This window comes from Pleuronectes platessa, chromosome 21 (genome assembly GCF_947347685.1).
Source record: "Pleuronectes platessa chromosome 21, fPlePla1.1, whole genome shotgun sequence".
NCBI classification, from domain to species: Eukaryota; Metazoa; Chordata; class Actinopteri; order Pleuronectiformes; family Pleuronectidae; genus Pleuronectes; species Pleuronectes platessa.
In genome coordinates this window covers 6,772,096-6,784,983 of record NC_070646.1, presented here as the reverse complement: position 1 = coordinate 6,784,983, position 12,888 = coordinate 6,772,096, and the positions used below count along the sequence as shown (strand labels likewise).

General features: G+C 42.0%; 1 protein-coding gene across 4 annotated transcripts in view; it reads left to right on the top strand.

The window, feature by feature from the left end:
* LOC128426873 (calcium-activated potassium channel subunit alpha-1) overlaps positions 1-12,888 on the top strand; it is a 69,176-nt gene that overhangs the window by 21,604 nt on the left and 34,684 nt on the right. For all 4 annotated transcript variants that reach the window (XM_053413926.1, XM_053413925.1, XM_053413928.1 and 1 more), the window contains exons 3-5: positions 7,198-7,259; positions 11,619-11,712; positions 12,426-12,537. In XM_053413926.1, coding sequence (XP_053269901.1) covers positions 7,198-7,259; positions 11,619-11,712; positions 12,426-12,537 — 268 coding nt within the window. The remainder of the gene's footprint in view (positions 1-7,197; positions 7,260-11,618; positions 11,713-12,425; positions 12,538-12,888) is intronic.

Genomic DNA, 12,888 nt, shown 5'->3' with positions numbered 1-12,888 from the left:
TGTGTAATACCAATATCAATCAGCCTTGGCAGAGGTTAAAGTCTCTTAAATGTCAGACGATACAAGAACTACAACCAAAAACGTGTGTGTCTGCACGCAACTGATTATATACTATGTAAACATACAGCACATTTTCATTGCTCTAGTGACTCCTGTGAATTCTGCCGTCTCCTCCCTGTTTGGGAATTATGACGTTCCCATTGAAGAGCGGGTCTATCCCTCTGGAAACGCTGTAATGCCGGGCGGTGATCCCTGATGATGTGGAAGCAGCTGCACGTGGCTGCACGGGAAGCCGGCAAGACAAAGCAGTAATCTGCTTTATGGAAAAGATGAGAGAGAAATCCCTTAAACCCACCGGTTTGACTGTCGCGTGTGAGAGTCGCAGGCACAGGAGAGAAGCCTCATCCCCTGGAAACATTCTGAAGGATGCAGTACAACAGTGAATCTTATATTCAGCCGTTCCAGACACCCAGTGGGTCTGTAAGCATTTCCAGGGATTCCCAGCAGAAAGAGTGGAGGGTTACTGTTCTGTTCACACTGTACACCGGAATCTCATTGTAACCAATATATAACGAATCCTGATTTATTATATATATGGCTCTCTGGGCTGCTCATCTGAAATGCGGAGTTGCGATATGAGAATATTAATGAGCTCGTGCCTTTAGACTGAAAACAGTCTGACATGCGTTGGTGAAGAAACCACAGGAAGTGGGTTATTGTCCCGTTTGGCCACTTTTCAACAGGGTCAGCAGATAATAAAAAACATTCAAATCCTTTAGTGTGTCATTGCTGTATTTCTCATCAGAAATCGTTGCTTCTTTGAATTGTAACACACAGGCATGATACAAATATGAATCAGATTACAATTCCTTTTCTGTAGTTTTAATAACAAGCCTCACCTTAACCCTTACAGAATATTCTCTTCCCTTTTTTGTACTTAAAAAAGACATTAAGCAGTTTTTGGTTCATGATGCTTGAAAGGAAAGTTAAACATCGTTCAGCTGCTCCTCTGCTGCTGCTGATCAGTCTGATGTCCTTCATAAACTGGAGGAAGGACCCCGACAGGATCAGTGATCCGGCAGCGAGCAGCCTGACACCGACTCAGCTCGGTGTCCTTCAGCTTGGCCTCGGTCGCGAATCACCCCCAGATTGTCAAAGCAGCTCGGGTGTGTTGGGAGTGACACACAATGAGCACACACGTGTGGGGAGTTTATACTATTTATCATCCTTCTGCTGCTGTGTTCAGTGACTGCCGCCCCTTTATGAACACTCATTGTTGTCTCGTCGGATGATGAGTAATGTCCCACTTTCTGCTGAGCGGAGACTTCAATTCATTGCGTTCATGTAGTGTATCTCAATACAGTTCTGTGAATGAAGCTGCACACGCATCTTATGAAGGAGACAGTTCTACAACTTTCATGATGAGCCAACAACAATAATTCTGAATGACAGTCATTAACTCAAATTTAACAATGTAATTATAGTTCATCATACATGCGCTCATTGGTTCCTGCCACTTTAAACTCCAAGAGCTCCCTTTTTTTTCCGCGAAAGAATAAATGAAAGCTGAAATCAAGTCAATCTTTAAACCTGGGATTTTCTTGAAATTACATCCTAATAAAAAGATAATTAAACAATTAGTAACATATATTTAGGAATATTTTAAATATATATTATAAAAAGTGGTGTTAAACTACTGATGCTGTTTCTGAGATGACCTCGTTTTGACCTTTAAACTGTAAATGTGCGCCGGTCTTTCTGTGACCTTGAAGGACACGACACAGAAAACAGTGAGGCTGTGATGGGAACTGGTTAAATCCCAACTTCTCAGATGAGGCTGTGGACTGTTTACGAAACACATGCTGCAGAGGTTATATTAAGATCATGCTTGAGGAGGGTGCCAGGCTTTAGGAGAACCATCCCAGACACCATTAGTATGCATGTTGTGTTTTCGCCTGTCGCCAGGAGCACGGTTCACACGCAGCCACAGCCAGTGAACGCCGGTCTGAGCCGAACGGGGAAGCAGCTGTGTCGTGAAAGATCAATCTGTCTCTTTTCTGAGCAAATCATTACATTTTACAGGTTGAGCCCAGATTTGCAGGTGTAATTATACAATTTGAGTCATTTATGAGGAGGTTGTGGTTACATGTTGATGCTGTGAATTTACCTTTAAACAGCGTCATTCAATCCTACTTGGATTGAGATGCCCTCTGGTCTCTGTTCATCATTTATTAAAATACCTGAAATTATTAAAAGACACGTCAATCAGTCTCCCATCCCTAACAGAATATATAGCTTTTGGGTTTTTGGTGATGGACGGCCCTGATGTATAGGAGCAGATTTTGCCCCTGAGATACTCTCTTTGTCTCCGTCACAGAATAATTAACAGTCTAAGACATATAAGTACATATTATAGATAAGAAGCTGGAAGTCAGTACCTAGATGTTTTTGGGTGCGTCCTGAAGTCCTTATATGTCTCCCTACTTCCTTCCTTCCTTCCCAGGTTATTTATTTACTTAAGGTCAGAATAAGGTCAGTGGGATTCATCATCCGCCACGTTGCTTTGACAGTCGGTGCCCGTCATCTGTCGAACTACGTGGACAGTAGCTCGGGGTGGGCGGAGCTGAAGTTGTGCAGCACCTGCAGTTCCACTCCAACGACACCGTAGATGTCTCGGGTGTTAATTCGGCGTCTGCGTGTTTTGTCTGAGGTAGTGAACATGCTAATTTGCTTCTATCACCCCGAGCAAAGGATAAACTGTGCAAGAGCCCTGAACACAGAGTCGAGTTGGACAGTGACAATTTAGACAGTGTCGCTTACGATCAAAGGTTATTACCAAAGTGTTTTTACTGCCCTACCTAATCATTCCAGACAAGCAAACATCAAATCAAAATGCACCTCATTAAATGATTGTATGGTGATGTTTATGGATGGGGTGATTGCAGGGTGTAACAGCCTGTCAAAAGAGGAACTAGATTAAAATACAAAGAGCTGTCACTCAGAGCGCATGCCTCTGCTAACGCTGAGCAACCCTTCACAGGATTCTCTTGTTGCAGAAATATTAAAGCAAAAAAGGATGAGGTCAGATAATCTCAATGATTTCTAGTTAAAGAAAAATGGTTCCACCCCTTAATTTTCATTAAAATGTATTTGGTTATTCTCAGGCAAAAGCCCGATCCTTCCACCAGACTTTGTCTATTAACAAAATGTGTTAGTTTTTGAATAATTTTACTCACAAATAAACAAAAAATCCATAGATTGTATATAAAGATGGACGATGTGTCCAAACGTACATCCATGATAAAGATGACCTTAAATGACAGGAACGATCGTGGTTGTTTACTTTGACCAATTTGGTCTATTTCCCTCCCATGAACGTGGAGGAGGAAGGGTTCTTGACTTATACTGCAGCCAGCCACCAGGGGGCGATCAACACACTTTGGCTAAACTTTGTGGGGGATGTCATTTCGAGCCATGGCCCAGACTGAAACAAACAAATATGGGTGGAAACATAACGTACTTGGCGGATGTAATTAATGATTACAGTATTTCATATTGGGATTTGTGGAGGGCGACGTTTTATTTGGTGGATTGAATTCATCAGCTGACAAAAAGAGCAATTTGCATTTTGGAAAAAATCATTTGATTCAAATTGACCTGATTTACAAAAAAAAGCTAAACAATGACATTTTACATTCACTTGTAATCGATGTAATAAATGGTGAACTCCTCTACACAACTGCAGAATATATCTCTGCTCCTCCGTTGTGCACATTAAGATGACTTGTTAATCAATGTGGCCTTTGAGGACGGACAGATGGGCTGGCTGGAATTCACCAGGACAGACCTCAGGGTCATTTTATTTTGGAAAGCAGCACCCTGTTCCTCGGGGAATCTGCTGCGGGTCAGAGAGTTAAGTTCAATTGAGAGATGCACGATCTGGATGTGACACAGGGGATAACAGAGCTCAGACTGGGCACCGGACAAAGACGGTCAGGCCACTGCACACACGAATCCCTGGCATCCCACCGCTGACAGCTCTGATCCCACAGTGAGCGCAGGCTTTCAGGGAATATGGAACAAACTGACCCCTGCTTCTTCTGAATCCTGTTTTTAGATGCTCACAGCTCACGGAGCAAAACAACCACCCACTGCAGAATCTCGAAAAACATGTTTCTACCTTAACTGAATATCAATGAGCCTGATTTTATTTAGCTGAGACGCTGCAGCATCGGCACATTAAGCTCACTGCAATCTCACTAAACTACTAATGTTGATCGTCTTTTACCCGTATAATTATTTTGTAGAATATCAAGAACTGTTCTTCATCGCTACGAGAAAACCTTCGTTCCCTCAGGTTATTTTCACATAGAATAATCCACAAAAACTGAATAATTCTTATCTGATATATCAGAGAGTTTGAGTAGAAGTGCTTTTTGAGCCCAGGTGAATTTGCTGTTTCTTTGTCAGTTTTTGCACGCTGATGGACGGTGAGTCACTCTTCAGGAAGAGTGGAGGAGCATGAGTGGGTTTTCTGATGTCCGCTGGTCGACTCATGAAAGCTTCAGACCTGTCGGTGAAGGCTGAAGTCTCATGCTGTACGGGGTCATCAGGGATGTTATCAGCTCTTGTGAAAGTGGACCTAGAGGAAGTCTGAGGAAACTGTGGCCTCGGGTTTAGTGATTTTTTTGAAAAAAGTGACTTCCGATCATGTGACTATAACTTGACTCCTTAAGATTGATTTCATGAATTAAAAGCCAATATGTTCTACATATGACACCCTATATGATTTAGTGCTTAAGTGATCAATAGAGCCTCAAGTTTTGACCTGAAAAATTTCTGTAGCAATAAAAACAAAATGGCAAACTATGTCGTACTGTTAACACATGGTCTGGACCTATCCTGATTTGACCTGACAGACTCGACAACTGACTTGGAGTTATCTTAGAATGAAGTTGAGACTTGCTCTGACTGACTTGAGACTGGACTTGGAAATGTTTTAAATGACTTAAAACTTGCTCAGTCTGGCTTGAAACACAACTTATTTCAGGAAACTTTGGACTTGAACCGAGACTTAGTTTTAAAGACTTGATATTAATACCTGAAATTACCTCAAATGACTCAAGACTTCATTCTGACTTGTCTCAACACGACTTGCACTTGGTCTTAAATAGGTTTAGACTTCTTGAGAAGGACATGGTTTAAAATCATTTGAGACTTGCTCTGACGACCCAGGAACTTTCATCTCAGACAGCTTTATACGTTTCTCTTAAACACAGTCATTTCATCAGTCCCTCTGAATCAACCTGAAGTGAAGGGTAAATCCTCGTGACAATTAATGAACGTCTCACAGATCTCTCGTGAGCGACTCGTGTCGTGTTCGCTCGTCTCCGTGACTTTGAGCGAGCCGTGTCTCTGTGTGGGCGGAGCCATGAGCAGCGGCTGACTGAATGTGATCTAAGGTACGGATGTGATGAATTGTTCTCCTGTGACGGAGATGAATGATGAGCGCTGGCGTCTGCTCATCGACAAACAGAGTCATGAGCGCCCCCTCTGTGTTCCAGCCATCGCTGAATCTTCCTCTGAAGGCGACATTTGCATTTTCCAGTGTTGCACCAACATTGGTCCCAGTGTCTAACCCAGTTTGGTCAGAGGCATTAGGAGATTTCCTGCCTTTCAAAGAGGATCCCTCGATTAAAAATGCATGCGAGTGCTTTGTGTCATTACGGAGCCATCAGTGGTTGCAGGTTGACAATACAATTTCACATCATGGAAATGAATTGGGTTGAGCTCATTCATTATGGATGGCCTTTGGTTTCTTGTTCAGGGCAGCCATTGTGAGCAGACAAGCCAGGTAGGGTCGCAGGAAACCAGCTGGTGTGTATCACAATGTAAAACATCGTCTAGCTTAAACCTTTTCTCTTCATATTATTTCTGTGACTCTCTCCTCGAGCTCTCGTCTCCATTAGCTGCGGCTTTTAAAAGACAAAATTAGGGCGCTCATTTCACAATGGCATTAATGAGCCGCTGTGCTTTTGGACTCCTAACCATCACTGGACGATAATGTACAATTACTATTAAGTTGTTTGAATAAAAAAAAGAGATCTAGGTCTTTTCTCACCCAAATGGCAGAAAGTGTGTTTTTTAACAGCTGCCCTGCAAAATGTGAAATATAAACTCATGTGGCTTAGTTTAACCTACTTTGTCAAGAGAAGTGTGCTCTAGTTAGGGAACAGAGATTTGCATCCTCTGTCGTCTGTTTCTGCAAAACCTTCCAGCTCCATCTCTGCTGTGTCGATCTCAAAGTGAAATGCTCCACAGGCTGATTCCTCTGTTTGTATTTACACTTCAGTCTGATTTGCTGTGGCATTAGCGGCATTGATTAAGTTTCACCCCAGCTCTCTCTGTGTCAGAGCTGTCACCCGACGACTCTTTGCTTTGTGCACCAACACGCCTGGATCTCATGTTTTATTGCCCCCCCCCCCGGTCTGCTCTGAACGTCTCTCAGCTTACCCCAGGTCTCGGAGTCGAAAGCGATGCGCAGGTTTTTATTATCAGGCCGCCTCAGCCTCAGCCTCCTTGTTTGTGTCTATGAAAGCCTCCTGTCACCTCGCCCACTCCCCCCTCCCCCCCCCCCCCCCTGCCAATTTACACGCGGAGCTGAGCTGAGTGTGTTTGTTTAGGTGTAGATTTACAGTAACTGTGACACTGCTGCTCCACAGTGAGAACAGACTGACAGGACGTGCCCAGGTCTATAATTGCTCATTAATAGACATTAAACATTGGCCACATGCCATGAAACACAATTCAGACGTTCATCAGCTGCAGAACAAAAGATTTAGAGCCGTGTTTCATCAATTTATGTTTAGATTCATTTGTCAAATCAATTAATGAATTAAGTCTACAAATAGCGTGATGTCTGCTTAAAAATATGAATTGTTGCTGTTTAATTTAATAAAATCATCATCCTATGTTTCTCTGTACATTTATCGATTTTCATTTTTCTATAAGCTTAATATGTTATTATTCCCCCTTCATGCGCTTGTTTTTCTCATATAATGTTCACTCTGTAACTTGAATTTTTAAATACATTTTTGTTAACTGCTTTAAATCCCAGTAGAAACATTTACTGTTGGAATGAACTGCAGAACATTTTTATATTAAAATTCTTCTTTCTTTGTTTTTCCTCTTTCACAGGTGGTCCTCGTATTTGCTCTCAGCATTGGAGCGCTTGTAATATACTTCATAGATTCCTCTGAGTAAGTAACATTTTCAATAACTTATTAGTGAAATCATTGTGATGCTATTATGACTCCTAGTTTCCAAACTAGCACCTGTTTCTGCGGTGGACTTACTTTCTTGGCAAAGGTAACAACAGGTCTGAAGATGGATGAAAGTGAGGATTCAAAATGTTCTGTCCGAGTCCTCTGAGTCGTTTAGCTTAAAGTTTATGGTACTTTTATTAAAAAGCATAAGGTATTATAATCAATGAATGTATAAATATAGGTTATTTTTTCCAATTCTTGCTTCTTGGTAAAAATTTGAATTAAAGATTAAATGTGTTTCAGACATTTAGGCCTCAAAAACTTCAGCTGCTAACTGGTTCCTGTATAAATCCTCATATACGTTGGATGTTTCCTTCCAGGTGAACGGCTCTTTCCTTATAGCCACTGATGAAACGTGCTTATTCTGTGTAATGAGGGATAAGGCTCACACAGGCAGGAAAGACCAAAGTTCCTGTCCAGCACAATCACCATCGCTCATCAAATTAGAGGAAGCGGAAGACCCTTTAGCTCCGTGTGCCACAGTGGGCTGTAAATGCGGCCTGCTGGTGTTTGGACAGGATGTGCCATTAAAGACAAAAAACACCGCCGGGATAAAAGCTTTTATCAAAGCCCAAAGGGAGTCAAGAGATGGGAAAATGGGCCATAAACTGGTGTAATCTGGCCTCGTGGTCCTGGCGGTAAGCGCTCAGGTTATTTCATAAGACCGCATCCAGCTGAGGGCTCGGCACGCTCTGATGTGGTTTGCGAGCATGATCTCATTTCATTATCTGGACAAGCTCAGGTAGAGTTACAGCCCCGCCGCTGCCATCTGTGGCCTCCTGTTCTCAAAACATGCTCATCACAGCGCCCGATTCCCTGTCACCTGATGAAGGATGACCTTTGACCCCTCTCTTTAACCTTTTCATGCACAAGACGGGGAATCGTTATGCTTCCGTGGAGGATTCCACAGCTGCCGTTCACCATGATCTTCACTTTCATCCCACGACACTCTGTTATTAATCCGTCTCATCAAGGCCTTTCTGTTATTCGAACAGGATTTTCTCACTACCTGTCGGCCCAACAAGCTCAGTACTTAAAGCCAAAGAGCAGCCAGTTAGCGGCTCTCTGGTGTCCCTGTAAGTGGCAGCCGACTGTAAGACATCCAGCCCTTCCTGTAATTAGTCTCGTGGGGCTGCCGAGGCAGTTCTGTGACGGGCAGGCCGACCCGGTTCAAAGCAACAGAGAGACCGAGAGAGAGAGACATCAACACATTCACTGATCTACGAGCTGTCCAGTCATGATGAAACGTCCTCGGGGACTTCTGTTGTGTGCTGTTATTTGTAAGTGAGGGATGAACACGGAGCCTTCCACACTCCTCTTTGCTTCATCAGTGTTAAAGCAGAGCTGAGAGTCAGGATTCATGAGTTGTGTCGGTCGCACAAAATATTTAAAGCCGATTTTAAACTTTATTCCACAAATATGTTGTTATTTTTTCCACTAGGGGGCAGAAATCAACACAACAAGCTAACAACAACAAACTTACATTGTGTCATATAATCATGTTAAGCCTATAACTGACGTTTATAAACAAAACATTGACATATCACCATCTCTTCAGTTGATAATATACATATATATATTTTAATTTGTGTTTTAACTGGAACAACCCATTTAAAATAACTCACAGTCATTTGATTATTTGTCGATGTAATTATAGCAAACCTTTAAGATGATTGGCCACTTCTGTATTAGAAAAATTTGTGCACAACTCTTGCTGGTCTTCAAACATAAAACTTTGAGAATGATTGAGAATAAGAAACCTGACGTTGTAAAGGAGCTGGTCGATCCTGTTTGATGTGACTCTGAAACTAATGAGGAGGAGAGACAGCGGTGCTACTGTGGACCAGAGCGGGTCTGTGATCCATAACAGGCTTAGCTCTTCCAAACCAGACCCACTGGAACTTCATTATGAGGCTCTGCAGGTCTGACTCCGCTCGGTCACCCTGCTGTGACAGGGATTTACAGAGCTGAGGTCTCATCACGGTGAATGAGGGCAGAACTAACCAACGCACCACGACTATTTTTAGAGGAGACACACAGAAGACTGGTTAGGATTTTCGGTTGTTATTAAGCAGATTAAAGAAAGATGAATGTGATAATTTAATGAAAAGTGTGTGGATGTAAAACAAACAAATCTGATGTGACCACTCACACGGTCAATTTAGAGAAAGGAAGCCGACCAAAACCAAACAAATCAGCCGCTGTGGTTTGAAAACGCTTTTTCCAAAACAAGACACCGTCCTCTTGGTGAATAATAGTTTCCTTCTTCCCATGAGCAGGATCCAAAAAGTCCAGGTTCTTTTTAGTTTTTATGTTTTGATCTTTGTTTAGCACTTTCCAAACCATCCTTATCTAACACACGTAATTTCCAGCACAATCTTATCTATGATATTATCTTATCTATAAATCGAACATTTCTTTTTCTTTTTCTTTTATATGCAGTATATAAAGCTACCAAGAAGCCAAATCCAAGAAAAACACAAGGAGCCTTTAATAATGTACTAATCTTTCAGTTTAGTTCAAAGTCGAAACATATTTTATTTACTATTTATACTTACAAATAGAGCAGAATAGTGTAAGAAATAAAACTATAGTAAGATAAAATACAATCTTTCTACAAACATCTATTCAATCTATTCTTGTTCCTTTGTAATTGTCCACGTAACTCAGTAAATTCCCCCAAAATATTGATTATCCACCTTTTAAGGTTCCCTTTAAGAAACTGAGATGTGTCAAATCTTCACATATTTATATGATATAATAAAGGAGGATTTTAAAACATGGAGTCGTGATCCGACACCGCTGCTGTGCATCACATTCAGAATAATCCCCCCCCCCCCCATCGTGAACTTCACCAGGACAGAATTTTATCAGAGGGAGTTATTTTTTTAATTTTTTTTACATAACAAAAGCAAATGCTTTAATCCGAGTGGTATTAAACAGCACAGGGGAGATTGTAGCTGCTGAGTGTTGTTGTGTGCATCAGTGAAGCTGTTGAAGGGATCGTACAGGTGGAATAAAACTAACACTGCAGAGGGGAAACAAACAAGTGGAGAGTGACCTGCAACACTAACACGCTGCAGAGAAACAGGAAGTGGACATCAGAAAGAAATCCATCCACAGTGACCTTAGGGCCGTGGATCCAAAGGTTTTTGATCACGTGACCTCTCAAAAGGAAACAATATGTGTTCATATCATCGTATCACCAGAAATCACACGTCTGTGAACTGCAGAGTCATTTTGTCTTTTCAGATTATTGTATTTGGAAAAACAAATAGAGTCAAACTATCCACTTATTGATGAGAATAAAAGCAAAGATTGTAGAATAGAGTTCTGCAACACGAAAGCATTAAAACTATTCCTGTTGCAGAAATAATTTATTTCCCTCTAACCTGCCTCTAGGAATATTTCCAGAATGAGTTCATGTTAAGATTGTGGATATGATCCATCTATTATCTAAACCATTTATCCTTTAATAGTTAAGGGGGGGCAGCTGGAGCTAATCTCGACTGGGGGCGATGGGCGGCGTACAGCTACAGGTCTCCGTTGTATCACAGGGCTGTTAAAATAATAACTCCGTTTCATATCTACTGCAGAAAAAAATCTCTATTAACGCAAACAGCTGAGGGCTGGACACTAACCAACTAACTGTTTGTCTCCGGCAGCCTCCAGGATGTGAATTTTTACTAAACAATCATTCTAACTTATTACACTCACATCCACATGGTTAATCATTTCTCTTTATCTGAATTCTTGGTGCCAGATACGAGCATTTTGAGGGTGAGACTTCACTGCATTTGCTTTGGCTGCCTGAAGACATGAACCCTGCATGCACTTAACCCTTAAACCACTGCGTGTGCCACTCTGCCGCTCGATCCCGCTTCACATTGAACTGAAGTGTGGATGAGATGAGAAACTCCGGCCTGAGAGGAAAACAGAGCAGATTTCATGATGCAATACATCACATGTTGTTTTGCAGTTATTTAAGGGTTAATCAAGCGTCTCCACGACTTAATGCTTGTGTGGCAATGAATGCATGTCCTTCCTCAACAGAACAACATTGGAAAAATATTGCACTTTTGAACACGTCAGATTCTCCTCTTTTTGGGAATCTTACAAAATGCACTTTCAGGGAAAAGAACAATGCATCTTTTTATACTTTATTTGTCTTGAAAAAAACTCTAAAACCATATTCACTTATTTCCCGGAGTGGAGATGTTACCAACACTTTGCTCACTTGACTTGTCACTTCTTTCTTTAGACATGAACTCGCTGTGTCTCTGTCTCCAACAGTCCCATCGAGTCCTGTCACAACTTCTACAAGGACTTCACGCTGCAGATCGACATGGCGTTCAACGTGTTCTTCCTGCTCTACTTCGGCCTCCGAGTAAGTCCAACCGAAGCCTCTGATTCCTGCTCTTATCTCTTGAATCTCACCTTCCATGCATGCATCTTCATCAGCCAGATCTTGCTCCATTGTCTTTTCAATGTACAAAATGCTGCTTCTCATATTTTGTCACTGGGGAAAAAGAGGAATACCCAGATGACATCTGAGCTTTCCTCCCTACACTTACTTCCTGTTAATTTAATTTTAAAATGTCATATCTCACCTATAAGGCCTTAAACGACCTTGCACCCAAATATCTTTCAGGATTATCAGAATCAAAATCGGGGGGTTATGGCCCCCACCAAAAAAGGGAACAGTATGTTTATAGTAAACACTAGAAAAAGATATGTATGAACCTGAGTTTGTACAATTTCAATGCTTGTACAGTTTGAGCATCAGTGGCGATAGAAAGTTCAGATTTCACTGGTACCTCTTTACCACTGGAGCCCTGCTGGTTACTCCCAGGCTTCACCTCGTAACAAAGGCCGGCCGAGCCCTTTCCCTCAGAGCCTCCACATGATGGAATTTACTGCCATTGAACTTTGAACATTAAACTTTAAATCACTTAATCAAACATGTATCTTTGCAAAAGCTTAACTTTACTGATTATTCACCCGTTTATGACTTTTCCTTATCTTCCTCTTAAAGCACTGTGAACCATTGTTTTATATGAATGGAGTTCGTTGTTCATAACCTCATCCTTGTCTCCACAGTTCATCGCTGCCAACGACAAGCTGTGGTTCTGGCTGGAGGTGAACTCGGTGGTGGACTTCTTCACGGTTCCTCCGGTGTTCGTGTCGGTGTACCTGAACAGGAGCTGGCTTGGTAAGGCAGCTCCCCCTTCACTCACCCAACAACTGTTCAGTGGATCTTCTGAGCTTGAGCTTCAAATTTCCCAGCAGGCTGTGGTGCCACCTGGTGGAATCACTGTGTGTGACAGCCGTGGTCTCACACTTGAAGATGACCCCAGTCACTAAAGATGCAAAGAGGGAACTTGTTGTGGGCACTAACATGGGCACACACACTCCTTTAAATTTCCAGCATGATTGAATATGACATGGCTGTTCAGTGGTGTCATCTAAACAGGCACATGCGGTAGTGGGTTTGAATGGAACTGTATTTTTCATCATGTGTGGACGTCTGTGAGTTTTGTGCTGCAGGTCTTTCCAGCTCAAA